We start from the raw sequence: 16,866 nt of genomic DNA, 5'->3' as shown, positions 1-16,866 counted from the left end.
AGATCGAAAGATGGAAACTGCGAAGTTTACCTCGGCAAAGAAGTCACGTTCTGCGCTCCTCGCACAGTTGACCAAAATTAACAATGAACTTGAGAGACAGATGGTGTCTACAGAAAACGCTGAAAAGGTAAAACACTTATACAAAAATCTATGTGACAGATATGAACAGTTTAAAAACGCTCATTTTCACTGTCTGGAATTATGTGATGATCCCTCTATCATAGAATTGTTGGAGACGAATTATTCTAGTCAGCAGAAAAATCTAACGGAATTCAACGAGCATTATTCCGAGTGGCAAAAACAGTCACTACAGTCGGGTCAAGATGATAATATATCTACAATAAGCAGAACGGGTACAGCACGGTCATCTCGTGCGCAGTTACAAAATGCAAAAGCGAAAAGACTGATTGCAGAACATAAACTAAGAACACTAAAAGTAAAACAAAAAATAGAACAAGAGCAAAGGGAATTAGAAAATAAACGGCAATTACTTGAACAAGAGAGCGAATTAGAAGAAGCAAGGATCGAGGAATCTGTCTGGCAGGAAGATATCGAATGTCCTGATAATAATGGTGGTCGGAACTGTCCGGAAGTAGCACGTGACGTATCCGTATCCGTTAGCGGGCAGGATTCAGCAGAAACGGTAATTTCTCATGACGAAAGCAATGATAAGTTGGAAGATTTGACATCCACAAATATAGATACGGCTTTCTACAGGTTGGCATTTACTTTGCAGGAAGGATTTAATGTGCCTAAACCGGAACTGTTGACATTTAACGGAAGAGTGACAGATTATTGTAAATTTATAAAGAACTTCGAAACAAATGTTGAGGAAAAAATCAGTGACAGTAGGTTAAGATTAAGTTATCTTATACAGTATTGTGTAGGCGAGGCTAAAAGTTGTATTGAGGACTGTGTTTTACTTGATCCAGATGATGGTTACAGGCGTGCAAGGAAAAATTTGCAAACTCGCTATGGTAAGCCTCATGTAATTGCTAGAAATTATATTGATAGTTTAGTTTACGGCCCTCAGGTAAAAGCCTCCGATGTTGATAAACTTTCTCAGTTAGCTTTAGAGATGCAAAAATGTGAAATTACCCTGTCCCAGTTAGGCTTTATTTCTGATGTAAATAAAAATCTCAGGCGCATTGTTAAACGCTAACCTATGCATTAACGTTAAAAATGGGTAGGAGTTGCGCACGCTATTATTGAGTCTGGCAGAGAACCCTGCTTTATTGATTTAACAAAGTTTGTAGATGAAAAATGTCGCATGCTCAGTGTATGGCCTTGATCTCTAAAAAACGAGTCCCAGTCAAAGGTTGACAAACTGACCAATTGTAAATCAGATACTCTTGTTAAAGGCAGAGTGACCACGTTAACCACTCAAACAGGTAATGAAAAACCAAAGTTCGAACGTAAATGTTATTGTTGTTCAGAGACATGTTCAGATTTGTCATCATGCAAAGTATTTGAGTCTATGTGTTTAGGTGAGAGAAGAAAACTTGTTAGCAAGTTGAAATTGTGTTTTAACTGTCTGAAGGGCAAACATATTTCAAATACTTGTAGAAAACCAAAACAATGTGTTGTACCTGATTGTACCTCTAAGCATCATACATTGTTACACATTTGGGTAAAGCCCGAGTCTGACCACAGAGTTACACAGCCGTCTGTAAATTGTGCTGCTACGAATGGGTTATTTTTAAAAACATGTCTAGGGATTATACCTGTTACTGTAATAGCTAGGAACGGTAACTCTTGCCAAACGTATGCGTTGCTTGACGACGGCGCGGATAAGACTCTGTGTGATGAACGGTTGTTGCAAAAGCTAAACTATCCTGGGAAACCTGTTACCTTTCAAATATTCACCGTAAGTTCCGTTGCCAGTAGTACCGCAGGACAGGAAGTTGACCTGCACGTGAAACCTGTTTCCGGTGGTGATGAAGTAAAACTTAACAATGTATGGTCCGTGAAAAGGCTACCAATTACTACTAGGTCTGCTGCTACTGCGGAAGATACTCGCAAAATACCCTACCTATCTGACTTGACTACCCTGGCGAAATAAAGATGCATACTTACCAAATAACCTGTCACTTGCAAATGCGCGTCTTCAACTACTAAAAAAGAAGTTTTCGCGAGACGCAGAACTTCATGAAAAATACACACTGACAGTAACTGATTATATAGGAAAGGGTTATGCTAAAAAAAGTGACATCTACAGATACAAATCGAACTTGGTATCTGCCTCATCACCCCGTTACAAACTAGAACAAACCTGGGAAGGTCCGAGTAGTATATGATTGCGCTGCGAAGTTCAAGGGTATTTCATTGAATAGCCAACTACTTCAAGGTCCTGATTTAATGAACAATCTAGTTGGAGTACTAACCCGTTTCAGACAAGAGAAAATTCCTTTGATTGCTGATATCGAGGCAATGTTTCATCAAGTGCGCGTGTGTGAAAATGACTGCGACGCTCTTCGCTTCCTATGGTGGCCTGGAGGGGACATAACTAAACCTCCGAAGATATATTGTATGCAAGTCCACTTGTTCGGTGCTACATCCTCCCCAAACTGTACAGCGTATGCACTTAAACGAACAGCCGCTGATAACGCTAATAGTTATGAACCGGAAGTTATATCAACAGTTAACAGAAATTTCTATGTGGACGACTGTTTAAAATTCGTATCATCTGAAAAGAAGGCAGTAAAACTTGCGAGAGATTTACAATCACTGATGAGTTTAGGTGGTTTCAGGTTGACCAAATGGCACAGTAACAGTAGGAAGGTTATAGATTCGACACCTGAGGCAGAGCGTGCCCCATCAGTCGTCAAGCTTGAACCTGGTACCTCTCTCCCTAGCGATCGTGCTTTAGGTGTGATGTGGAATGTTAACGACGATACACTCAGTTTCAAGGTTAAGTTGACAGATAAACCTCTGACGAGACGTGGAATATTATCAGTTGTTAGCTCCATATTCGATCCACTAGGACTTGCATCACCAGTAACATTACAAGCAAAAGCAATCATACAGAAACTCTGCAAAGAGAAACTAGGATGGGATGATGAAATACCACAGTCACACTGCCATGAATGGAAAAGATGGTTAGCCAGTTTGCCATACTTTGAAAACATTGTTGTCAGTCGATGTTTTCGTCCAAAAGATTAAGGAAATATAAAGAACACCCAGTTGCATATGTTCAGCGATGGTTCGGAGTTAGGCTACGGCGCATGCGCATACCTACGTATGGTGGATGAAGATGACAGAGTGATGTGGTCCTTAGTCCTCGGTAAATCTCGCTTGGCACCAATGAAACAGATTTCAATACATCGCCTAGAACTGTCTGGAGCTGTAGTCGCATGCCGCATGTATGCAATGCTATCAGAAGACCTCGACATGAAAATCGACCAAGCCGTGTTCTGGACTGATTCTACAATACTTCTGGGATATTTCAATAACGCATCACGCCGTTTCAAAACGTTTGTAGGTAACAGACTCAGTGTCATTCATGAAGCTACGTCACCTGACCAATGGCGCCATGTTGATTCCGGTTCGAATCCTGCCGACATTGCGTCTAGAGGTATCGACCCAAGTGACACACAAAGACTACAAACATGGCTTAAGGGTCCTAAATTCCTTCTTCAAGATCCAACTGCTTGGCCTGCCCATAGCCATGTGCCGGAAGTAGCAGATGATGACACGGAAGTAAAGAAGGAAGCTGTAATAAATAGTACAACGACAGGTACAGAAATTGACAGAATTATAATGCGTTACTCCGACTTGACCAAACTACAACGAGCATTCGTATGGCTGCAAAGATTTAAAACTTATTGCAGACACCGTTATCTAAAACATGACGTACAAGTACCCACAGGAGATATTACAGTAATAGAAATACGGAACGCCACACGAGACATATTAAAATTTCTGAAGAACTCTCAGCACTGAGAATGGATAATCCAGTGAAGAAAGATAGTAGAATCGCATCTTTGAATCCCATATTACATGACGGTCTCATACGAGTACATGGGAGAGTGAGACGGGAGAATTTCCAAGAATATCCGGTTATTCTAGCCAGCAAACATCACGTGACTACGCTAATAGTTAGACATTACCACAACATCAATGAACACGTAGGAACTCAGCAGGTGCTTGCAGCTACACGGGAAAAGTATTGGATACTACATGGCTCCAGTTCGGTAAAAAAGACAATAGGGAATTGTTTTATATGCAGACGACAACACAGTCCACTACTGACACAACAGATGGCACCAATTGTTTCAGAACAAAGCACTCCATACAAACCACCATTTACCTACATAGGCGTAGATTACTTCGGACCACTGTTAGTTAAGTCGGGACGCTCACATACGAAGAGATATGGTTGTCTGTTTACTTGTTTAGCAACTAGAGCAGTTCACATTGAAATTGCCTATAGTCTGACAACAGATTCATTTATCGCAGCCTTTCAGCGTTTCACCAGCCGACGTGGGACTCCTGAAAAGTTATTCAGCGACAACGGATCGAATCTTGTAAGCGGTGACAGAGAACTAAAACAATCAATACAAGAATTGAACCAGTAAAAAATAGGACAATACCTGGTTCAACATGAAATTGAATGGCACTTCAACCCTCCATACGCCAGCCAAGCTTGGGAGAGACTGATTTGGTCAACGCGTTCTATTTTAAAGGCCATCGCTAGAGAGCAACTACTCACAGAAGAAAAACTGGTGACATAAATGGCGGAAGCTGAGAGAATAATGAATGATCGACCGATAACACAAGTGAGTAAAGATCCAAATGATCCTATGGCACTTACACCTAACATGTTATTATTGTTTAAAGCCAATTCAAGCATGCCCAGAGGAAATTTCAATAAAATTGATACGTACTCTAAACGATGGTGGAGACAAATACAATATTTGTCCGATGTATTCTGGCGAAGATGGATTCGTGAGTACTTGCCTAAGCTCCAGTTACGTCAGAAATGGCATAGTGTGAAAACTGATCTACGTGAAGGCGATGTCGTACTTGTTGCTGATTACAACGTGCCAAGAGGGCAGTAGCCGCTAGGCAGAGTTACCAAACTATATATTGGTCGGGATGGGCATGTACGTAGCTGTGTGGTAAGGACTTGCAATTCAGAATCAGTTAAACCTATCACTAGACTAAGTCTGTTAGAGAGTTCACAGTAATGTTTACAGTCAATAACTCGGATTACGCTTTACGTATGTACTATTAAGTAGGCACTCAGATAATTGTGACTTGAAAAGTAATGACATTTTTTGTTTATATCTATTAAACTTTAGGCTTCTACAGTAAGCTGTATCCACATGTATAAAAACGCATGTAACGCTAATTGAATTTTAATTGGCAATAAGAATATTGTTTTTATGAATCAGTATATAGACATGTTTTATTTGTAAGAGTTGCTAACAAAAGTACATGTATTTGATGAAATTTAAGAAATTTCATGGCGGGGACTGTAAGAACCGTGACGTTCTGAATATTAAATTTTATCTATTGTTTTATTCATGGCGCTAAATGTGACGTTTGGTCACAATTTGTACGTGACGTCTAGTATACGTCTGATGTCGTTTCCGCCCGTTAGTTTTGCTATAATTTAAACGTGAGTTAAGAAGCTTGGATGAAATTTACTTTGTTAAAGTAAATTTATTTGAGATACTAAAGTTGGTAAGGTTTTGTATTTTTTATTCAGAATTAATTGGTATCATTAAGTAAATATTGTTATTATTTAAAACATCCATTTTTGCAGTAAAGAATTGATTTAATATTTTTATTAAATGTAATTTTTGAATGTTTGTATGAATGCTGTTTTGTATAAATGTCTTGTACGTTTGTTTGAATATCTGTTTTTAAATTTAATGGAGAGAATCGGCATTTACGGCATTAACGGCATTTACGGTATTTATGGGGATACACATGATTGTCAGAAAATAAATGATAGAAGAAGCCGCATATCTCGCTTGTGTATGAGTAAGAATCCCGAGTCGCTTACACTACACAGAAATTATTTCGCTAATGTAACAGAGTTTTAAAGGCTATTTTGATTTAATTTTACTAGGAAAATAAAATAGTAGAGTTTATCTTAAAAGGACGAGATACATGAAAAAAATACTCAGTTGCGCTATCTTGTGGTTTGTGTGGGGGTGGGGGGGGGGGGGGGGTAGCGTAACGCAATATTACGCGAAAATAAATTTGGTTATCTCATAATTTTATTCCTTCAATCGACAGAAAATAAAATTTTCATGATCATGTTAGTTTTTTTGTCAAATTCTATCGTTTGGGTTTTACATGAGACAAGATTAACGCAAACTTTTTATTCAAAACTAAACGTCATATTTTGTCGCTCTGATGTCACTTTAACGTAAATATCGACTTCAACGTTAAAATGATCTCCACAAATTATACACCATTTCAAAGACATTTTTAAATGAAACTATGATGAGAAACAAGCAAATCGATACGTGTTGACTGAACAGAACGATTTAAGAAAACAGTCTGACGGACGTGAAATCATGGTTCATCAAAAATGGACGTCAATGGTCGTGTTTGAAGGTTTGTAGAAAAAAAAGTTACAGAAATATCAAAAAAGTAAAATACGCATTCTATGAGGAATATCGAAGAACTTCAAATTAGGCGCATTCCACCTTAAACAAACCAGTAAGAGCTTCTTTTCCCGATAATTTATTCGCTTACTGACTGCAAAATTCAACACATGTGTCATTATGAAACGCAGAATGGGTGACGGTTTCATTTTTTGCGACCTGAATCGTAAGCAAATGATCCGAACCAGTCAAAATTCCAGAAAGGTTACGATAAAGTTGAAGTTGTATGTAGACGTAGGAAAGACCCGTGGTGACATTTCAACTTCATTATTTCACGCTTTCTGCTTCATGATTTCACGATTTCCACTTCATGAATTCACGATTTCTGCTTCCTGATTTCACGATTTCAATTTTATGAATTCACGAATTCACGGTTTCACAATAAAACTTCACGAATTCACGATTTCACAATTTCCTCTTCATGAATTCACGATTTCACCATTAAACTTCACGATTTCACGAATTCACGGTTTCAACATCAAATTTCACGATTTCACGAATTCACGATTTCCACTTCAAGAATTCACGATTTCTCGATTTCACGATTTCATAATCATAGTTCAATTTCAACTTCTCGCGATTGTATTAGTCACATGACTAATGTATGACGTAGAAAACCGCGGGTGATATTCGCTACATGTAAGATGGCGTGTTATATAATTGTACAACCAGGTTTAGATACTGAAAGTGAAAACTGGCCGAAAATGCCTCAACTGATGAGGAAATAGACTTACAAATAATACTTTTAAAATGCATTATTGCTTAAAATGTGAAATTGTTCCAGTCCCTTTTTTCGGTTTTAGTAAGCTCCCCATCTTTGTGCTATTAAATGAAAAGCGATGCATCTTATTCATATGTAAGTTATTGCCACCTGCTGTGTAAGTGGTATGCAAACTGGGTTGATCAAGAGTACGGCCTTACCACGAGGACCGTTTAAAACGTAAAAGAGCGGCTTAGACGTTTATATAAATATATAATATATAAATTCAATCCATGCAAGCATTCTCTTTTAAATGAACAGAAACCAATGTGTCTATGGACGGAAAGACGGATTCCAAAATAACGGAATGACGGACGGACAACTGCAAGGCTTAATGCTCCGTCGTCATAAATGGCGTGGGCATACTAAACATACTTATATATTTTGGAATTGTCTAAAACAGTAAAGCTACTTGGGCATCTTATTTTGTTCATACATGTTTTAGTGTTTAAAGTACCAGATACCGTGTTGGTACAGACACCAATATCCCTCCCCAACCTCCACACAGATGTATGCAGGAGTATAAAGTAATCCTCTGTAACCCAGTACATTCATTACGTTTACACTTCAATGAATGGAAAGTAACGGAATGGATTGGCCAAACGAAACAAGTGAAATCAAGAAATCATGAAATCATGAAGTTTAATGGTGAAATCGTGAAATCAAGAAATCGTGAAATCGTGAATTCGTGAAGTGAAAATCCTGAAATCAGTAAGCAGAAATCGTGAAATCGTGAAATCAAGAAATCGTGAAATCGTGAAGTTTTTTTTTTCGTGAAATTGTGAAATCATGAAATCGTGAATTCGTGAAATCGTGAATTCGTGAAGTGGAAATCGTGAAATCAGGAAGCAGAAATCGTGAATTCGTGAATTCTTGAAGTGGAAATCGTGAAATCAGGAAGCAGAATGCGTAAAATAATGAAGTTGAAATGTCACCACGGGTCTTTCGTATAGACGTTTGCAATTTTCGCCACTCGCGATTTTGCAGCATTTTGATCTGGTCGATCTTCGTAGTACTTTTTCGGTGAACCGAAGTCCGTATTTTCAAGCGCAAAGTTGTAGAAGCGTTGTTATAAACAGGTCACGTGTGTCCGCCGGCAAGTGCCCAGAATGTAATTAGGATTCATCTCCGAAGTCTCGCGGAAGAATTAACGTACTGCACATATCTAATTCGGGCCATTTAAAATGAAGCTGTCATAATTTAATTTCACCGATGTGGTAAACTCTTTGATAAAAGACATTCCAATGCTTTCAGAGGTACCCAACTCAATGAAATACTAGCAGTATGTTCTGGAACTATATTTTGTCTTTCGCTGGATTTTACGCAAGCTTGGTAAGCCTGCGCAAATCATGAAATGCACAGCACAATAAATTTGTTATTTGCGCAATAATTTTAAAGATTCTTTTTTGAAACGGACAGGGTAACAAATGGATAATTTGGCTAATAAGTTAATATGCAGTTTTTATTTGAATTTGTGAATATCATAATTATTGCTATTTTGTGACAAAAGGGCATAAAATTAGTCACCATTATCATATTCGCAAATGTATTACCAAATCCCGCAGAATCGTTATGCGTGTTTATGCTTAATGAGTTACCGCGGAAGAAAATACGTGGCTTTATTCGAGTACTGCACAATTACACTTCATAAATTTGACAGATTACATCGTATATTGGTCATAGCAAATGGGATTGATATAACTGAACTTCATCCGATCAATGAACTCTTTGAAATTAGAGACAATCTAATGGAACTACATCTATTCGCTGTGTTGTGAGGCCATTTAATGAGAATGAGAAATCGGGCGAAAGCAAGGACTCGTTAAACGCTTTTAGCGTTTAGCCGACTCAAAGATCAAGTTAAATTACATGTACTTAATTAAAGCAGAATACTTACTAATTTAGAGAAAAATTACAATGAATTTAGCAAAATTCCTAGGTTAAGAATAGCCTAATATGATTAAAAGATTACTAACTATTTATTTCTAAGCCCTAAGAGGTTTGTATTAAATGTTGTCAGTCTAAACTTTCCTTACAGAATGATGAAGTGGATTAGAAATTCTACTAAACTCTGAAAAATTACATTTCTTCCATACATGGTGTAAAGTACATTCTTATTGGTCAGCCAACATTATCTTACAAAATCGGCAATGTTTATGTATTATTTTTTATTTTAAATAATCCACCGCCACAAGTGGTTGGGGATATAGGAATTGTCTTCGTCCGCCCATCCTTCCGTCCGTCCGTCCGTCCGTAACATTTCGTGTCCCTTCTATATCTGCTTAACCCCATGAAGGATTTTCAAGAAACTTGGGTGAAATGATCACCTCATCAAGAAAATGTGCAGAACCGATGAGTCAGTCATGTTGGCTGAAGATCAAGGTCACAGCCCGAGATCAAATGCTTGAGCCTTCAATTTTGTTTCCTCTCTATATCTCCTAAACCCCTCGAAGGATTTTCATGAAATCTGGGTCAAATGCTCACCTTATCAAGGCAATGTGCAAAACTAATGAGTCAGCCATGTTGACTCAAAGTCAAACTTACAACTCTGGGCCAAATGTTTAAGCCTTCCATTTTGTGCCAAACCCCTTGAAGAGATTTCAAGAAACTTGAGTCAAAAGATCACCTTATAAAGACAATGTGTAAGATCACAACTCAAGGTCAAAGGTTTGAGCTTTCCATTTTATGGCTTCTCTGTATCTCCTAAACCCCTTGAAGGATTATAATATGTCTTGGCTGTAATATTCCCCTTATCAAGACAATGTGCTGAATTCAAAAACCCCACTCCCTGTCAGCTTACATCAAGGCACAATTCGAACTCTAGTGTTAAATGGCTTCACCAAATACCACCAACCCTTTCATTATACATAACAGTGACGGAGAATATAGCTATCTTTCATACTGCCTTATCTAAATATAGAAACGAGAATAGCTGCTTAAAGTAAAATTAAATCATGCAATGATATAATATGCAGTTTGTAATAATATAATATTAAAGATAAACTGAAGGCACTGATGATTATGAAGTATATAAGCAGTAATACAGTACTATGAATGGATATACTGAACTGAAAAATGATCTATGTAGATAAATCAGCAGTCTTTATTAGACAAGCAGAATGCCCTAATGTCTATGCTTTCCAAACTTAAACACCATACTATTTGAGCATGCAAACATTTATGAAAACATATATTATCCTGTTAGATGATACAATGCAATAATTGAATTATGTATCATCTGTAATTCTATTTTGTAAAATCTACTTTACAGCAGGTACTTCAATATACGCATACATTATGCCTATTTGCAACATCTCAGAATATTAGGGGCAATTTTGAAGTTATTTGGTGAAAATGTGACTTCTTACCCAGGTGTAACATATAAAAGCTGCAATACACCAGTAAGCGACCTAGGGCAAAAGTGTCTTTTTTACATGTATCATACACTGTAGGCAGTGGATAATTCATAAAACCAACTGAAACACAAAACACTGAATTATGCATAACGTTGAAAGGTATGAAAACAGTCAATTAGAAATGGGTCTTAAAGTGAAATGTGAAAAAAATAAAACACAAAGTTAAATTAGTTACAACATTATAGACTGATTAAATGTTGCAGACTATGACGATTTTGACGGTGTCTGGATTGGCCTCAATGACATAGCAAAGGAGGGCGAATTCGTTTGGTCTAATGGTGGAAGCGTATTGTTTGACAAACCGGTAAACTACAATACTGTAGATGCTGACTGTGTTTACTTCTATAATTATGGGCTTGGGTACTCTATATCAAACAACTGGTATGCCGCTTATTGCAATGGACCTACGTTTAACTACGTTTATGAAAGGGGATTGGCTGGTAAGTCGAAGAAATTGTTAAACTTAGCTTATTACTTTTAAAATGGAAAAAGTGAAACATAAAGTTGGTCAGATTTTATCAGAATTTTCATTTGATATTTACTAAAGTAAGGCATGATAAGCATGTAGTACGGAGCATGTCAGAGTGCACTTAGACTTTCTTTCTATATGAATTTGCTGTTATATCGGCATTATAGATTGTCCGCCTTATGCCCTGGGTTCGATTGCCAGTCAGCTGTGAACACTGTTACTCTTCACTTATATTATGTAATATAATGCAATTTTAAGTCGTTTATTATCTATATTTAATATTATACGAATTTCTGGTGTGTTTTACTTTTACTTAATGTAATAATAATTGTACAGTACTGCTAATTAAGGGAAACGACATCAGTTGTTGTGAAAGCAACCTTGGGCCAAAACTGTTTACTAACATAACATACAAATCAGTTCTGGAAAGAAACACAATTGTTGGTCCGACGCAATAAAATCTGGACGACAAATATTAAAGTACGTTAGTGCTAAAGTTCTAAGAGAAATGACTGTCATTTGGTACTCCTGTAATAAAGCAGAAAACATAACATCCACCTGTAAAAGAGTTCACCGCCTTGCATGCGGTGTGTTAGGTCAATCTGTGTTTACCGAGCCCGCTTGCGGAAAGTTAAAGCATAGTCATACAAATGGCTGTTCAGTGCTTCCGTCTGGATTTTTTTATCTGGACAATAACTTTGACATGCATGGAGCAATCTTGTCTATATTTAGCATAAATGTTTACTTCAATGAGACGGAGTGTTGCGCATATACCCCAGGTTCTTATCTCAAGGTCACATTTGGTAATTTCAGATCTTGACTGTGTCATAACTTTGACATGGATAAAGAAATCTTTTTGTTATTTGGCATAAATGTTTACCTCCACGAGACCGAGTGTCGGGTGCAAACCCTAGATGTCTATCTCAAAGGTCAATAATATTACACTATGTCGAGAACTCTGGCACCAATTTTTTTCCCGTTTTTACTTAGAATTATAGGTTGATTTTGATGCATTTTCACTATATCTCTGTTATTACAGAAGTGATTCGATTCACACTTTAAGCGATTGTTTGATATTACCATTCACATTATATGACACAACGGTCATAACTGCGGCACAAATATTCATAAATTAGCCACGTGATATGACATAGTATAACGGGGCATAACTTTTACATACATTTTCCATGAATTGTGTTCCTTTTATACTTATTTAATGTTTTTATACACTTATCTATCTCTATTATTACTAAATTACTTAAAGTGACATTATGCGCATCTTACTGCACATAGTGTGTTTTTGATGAATGTTTTATAAAAGCAATTTTCGGTTGTTGTGCATATAAATGTGATAAATTAACGATATTCCCGCATGAGTATTTGAAGTTGATGCTTTAGATATAAAGAAACCGGACTAATAAAATAATAGTTCTTTTCTTCAATCTTCTACGCAGTGATCTCCCTTACCAACAGGTAGAGATTTCTGTAGTTGAAGGGAAGCAACTCATGCTTGCAGTTTGATTTTTCTAAAATGACTGCCCCAGTCAAAATAAGAAACGTCATATTTGGAAACCTATTTTTCAGACTGGTAACAGGAAGGGTTTGGCATATTGGGTTAAAAGCTATAATTTCATCCACACTTTTTACTCGCACATCTACTTCAGCTAGATTTTCACTTGAAAAATGCGCATTTTCCCACTTTAAGCAATAGTCTAATATCGTCATCCACATTGGAGTAACTAAACAATCCAGTGATTGTTCAAGCTTCCTCAGATATGTCCATTTTCACTATCCAGCACCGGAATAGTAGAGCAAGCTGTCTCCTGTGACAGTTAGTATTTTTTTTTTATTTGGCATAAATGTTCATCTCCATGGAGTGTCACGAGCAAACCTCAGGTCCCTGACGCAAATGTCGAAGTCACACTTGGGGGCCAAATATCATTTGATAGAGCTTGTCAAAATGTCATTTTAGAACTTGTCTTGGATGAAAATTTGCCATGTATAGAGCAATCTTTTATTTATTCGGCATAAATGTTTGCCTCAAATATATGGGTGATGGTCTTGCTATTAAGTTAAAAAAATATTATGTACATTGTAATAGTACTGTAACTGGTTATAGCTTTGCAACCAGGTCATAATCTTAATATTGAACAATAGCTTTCTATTTCATGTCAGTGTAACTATATACCAGCCTTGTAATTGAGTAATAGCTTTGTAACTTTGTACCAGCCTAGTAGAGTAGTATGGTGATAGTCTTAAAACTGGGTTATTACATTACAACGAGGTACATTTCAAATTCATACTTTAGACACTTGTAAAATGGATTATGCTTTGTACTAACTTCATGTTAATTACATTAGAAGAATCATTCTCCTGCTTTACCTGCACAAGGTTAGTGTTGTACTCAGGTGCACATGTTTCCTGGAAGAGATGCCTGGACGGGTACCAGACATGTTCCTAAAATATCCACTATGCAACGCGTACCAGACATCGTCCTTCACTAATAAAATGAAAAGTTTCCATATGATATTGTATCAGTGTAACTAACAAAATTCTAACAAAACAAAATTATTTGTAGTATATTTATGCAGACTATTTAAAAATCATTTCATGCTTTTATTTTTTAATAATGCAAAATGTAAAACAGAACCATAATTTTATGTAACATGTTAAAATCATATACGTATATTTTGAAATAAATATCATCTGTAATAGGTTCTCATAATTTCATTTACAGCTAAATAGACGAGAGAGATGTGTGCTTGGAGTGACTTAAACCGGACAACTCGACTTGGAATAGTTTGACATTGTCTCAATGGACCCCGTGATATTATGTGAAACCTTTTTTTTACATTGTGTCAATATATTGAAATCTTTTTATTATAATATTTCAGTGGATTGAAACCTTTTCCTAACATTATGTCGATGGATTAAAACTTTTTCTTACATAATGTCAGTGGATTGAAACCTTTTCCTAACATTATGTCGATGGATTAAAACTTTTTCTTACATAATGTCAGTGGATTGAAACCTTTTCTTTACATTATGTCAGTGGGTTGAACCATTTTCCTTACATCATGTCAGCGGGTTGAAACTTTCTTTACATTATGTCAGTGAGTTGAAACCTTTTCTTTACATTGTCAGTGGGTTGAAACATTTTCTTTACATTATGTCAGTGGTTTTAAACATTTTTTTTACATTATATCAGTGGATTGAAACTTTTTCTTTACATTATCTCAGTGGATTGAAACTTTTTCTTTACATTAAGACAGCGGGTTGAAACTGTTGCTTTACATTATGTCAGTGGGTTGAAACTTTCTTTACATTATATCAGTGGATTGAAACAATTTCTTTACATTATGTCAGTGGGTTGAAACAGTTTCTTTACATTATGCCAGTGGGTTGAAACATTTTCTTTACATTATGTCAGTGGATTGAAACTTTCTTTACATTATGTCAGTGGATTGAAACATTTTCTTTACATTATGTTAGTGGGTTGAAACTTTCTTTACATTATGTCAGTGGATTGAAACATTTTCTTTACATTATGTCAGTGGGTTGAAACTTTATTTACATTATGTCAGTGGAGTTGAAACTTTTTCTTTACAATATGTTAGTGGGTTGAAACATTTTCTTTACATTATATCAGTAAATTGAAACCTTTTCTTACATTTTGTCAGTGGATTTAAACTTTGTCAGTGGGTTGCAAACCTGTTCATGGAAATTCTTTACATATATATTGGATTTGAAAAACATTAAATCAGACGCTTATTCCCGATTCTCAAAAAATAAAAGCATTTCAGAATAAAAGTGTTTGTCGTCTGTATAAAAAAAAGGCAAGAGATGGACCTTAGTTTGTTTAAAAGCGGTAAGTCAGTAAAGTCAGATTGAAACATGTTTACTGCAGGCTGTATGTAAATCAAGCCTTATTATACCCCGCCGAAAGCTTAGGCATTGTCCGTCCGGCTGTACGTACGTCCGTCCGTGTGACTGTCCGAAGTTTAAAATGCTTATAATTCTTACAATATTTTAGCTATAATCCCCAAGTCCCATATAATTATTGATTAGCATATGGCCTTTACTGATATAATTATAGTATCCTCCTTGACCCAGTGAAGGCAGAGTTTTCCCGTTGATTTGGTAAAAATAATAGAAAATGCTTATAAGCAAAAAATATTTTAACTAGAATCACCAAACCTCAATTATTAATTAGCACATGACCTTTACTTACTTGTTAGCTCACCTGAAACTAGGTTTAGGGTGAGCTATTAGTATATGTGGATGGTCCGTCGTTCATATTTCACTTTTAAAACAACTTTTTCTCTGAAACTACTTGTCAAAATTACACCAACTTGGTCAGTAGCATCCTGACATGGCCCTCTATCAAGTTTGTTCAAATGGTTTACCTTGGCCCCTTCTAGGGGCCACCAGAGCTAAAAATAGAAAAACCTTTAAAAATAACTTCTTGATCTTCATCAAAGATGGTCTGTAGCATCATTATAAGATCCTGTCACAAGTTTGTTCAAATGGGGCACTTGGTCTCAAAGGGGCCACTAGAGCAAAAATTAGAAATACATTTAAACGACTTCATCTCATGAACTGCTTGAAGGATATTCATCAAACTTAGTCTGTAGCACCATTATAAAGTCCTGTCCCAAGTTTGTTCAAATGGGAGCACCTAATCCCTTTTAGGGGCCACTAGAGCCAAAATTAGAATACCTTTAAAAGACTTCTTCTCATGAACCTCTTGAAGGATTTTGATCAAACTTGGTTTGTAGCATCATTATAAGGTCCTCCTCCCAAATATTGTTGAAATTGGGGCACTTGGCCCCTTTTAGGGGCCGCTAGAGCAAAAAAAATATTTTTAAAGTATCCGATCCACAAATAGGTAAATTTTGATGCCTGGTGACCCCATGGTTTTTGGTATTATTTGAAAGAGTTGTGTCTGCTGAACAAGAATTGTGTCTGCTGAACAAGAATTAGTAAATAAGATGACCATAAATAATAGGTAAGAATCATTTCAGTCATGTTTTTGACCGCAAAATGATAAATCTTACACTGTAGTAACTGGATTTCTGTTGAAGTATCACTGAAAACTATAAAGTAAAAAAGATAAAAAAAAATTATATCAATTTTTTGTGATGTACTTTATATTTTCTTTTTTCAGTAGACAATTCACTTTCAAATGATACAAAAACTATATGAGCTTACCAGGCATCAATATTTGATATTTTTAGAATGTGATTCATCGTGGTATAGAGATCATCTGGATTTTTTTTCCATTTTTTCTTTATAAAGTGCTTGTAGGTAAGAATACCTATAATTGCGAATTTTTGAAGTAATATAGCTGGAATAAAAACGTTTAAAGATAAAATTTACAGACCGTCCTTTTGCAAACTGACCGTTTTATTTTGACCCCGCATAAACAAATACATTACCATATGAATATTTTCCTCTAAACCTCATGCAGAGGATGACACTGCTATACTATATGTACTTGTGTAAGGCCGATGCGCCATGCTAATTGCCAGATGCTAAATGATAAACCGTTAATGCAAAATGTCATTTACCAAATGCTAAATGTCAAATATTGGCTGT

The 16,866-nt window shown here is 36.3% G+C and overlaps 1 protein-coding gene across 1 annotated transcript; it reads left to right on the top strand.

Annotated features, from left to right (window-relative positions):
* Positions 1 to 3: 3 nt before the first annotated feature.
* Positions 4 to 14,915, top strand: LOC128546216 (uncharacterized). Its single transcript, XM_053521419.1, has 3 exons — positions 4 to 977; positions 11,003 to 11,239; positions 14,006 to 14,915. Exons 1-3 carry the CDS (start codon positions 11 to 13, stop codon positions 14,011 to 14,013), a joined length of 1,212 nt encoding a protein of 403 aa, XP_053377394.1. The 5' UTR covers positions 4 to 10; the 3' UTR covers positions 14,014 to 14,915.
* The last annotated feature ends 1,951 nt before the right edge of the window (positions 14,916 to 16,866 follow it).

Source organism: Mercenaria mercenaria, chromosome 13 (genome assembly GCF_021730395.1).
Source record: "Mercenaria mercenaria strain notata chromosome 13, MADL_Memer_1, whole genome shotgun sequence".
Taxonomy (NCBI): Eukaryota; Metazoa; Mollusca; class Bivalvia; order Venerida; family Veneridae; genus Mercenaria; species Mercenaria mercenaria.
The sequence above is the reverse complement of the archived record's forward strand: the minus strand, read 5'-3'. Positions and strand labels throughout refer to the sequence as shown.

What these genes read in the sequence shown, in the direction of transcription:
- LOC128546216 (XM_053521419.1), top strand. Translation starts at nt 11, where the DNA reads ATGGAAACTGCGAAGTTTACCTCGGCAAAGAAGTCACGTTCTGCGCTC. An exon ending in AAATTTGCAAACTCGCTATG is followed by an intron (nt 978 to 11,002) that starts GTAAGCCTCATG and finishes TAAATGTTGCAG; the next exon opens with ACTATGACGATTTTGACGGT.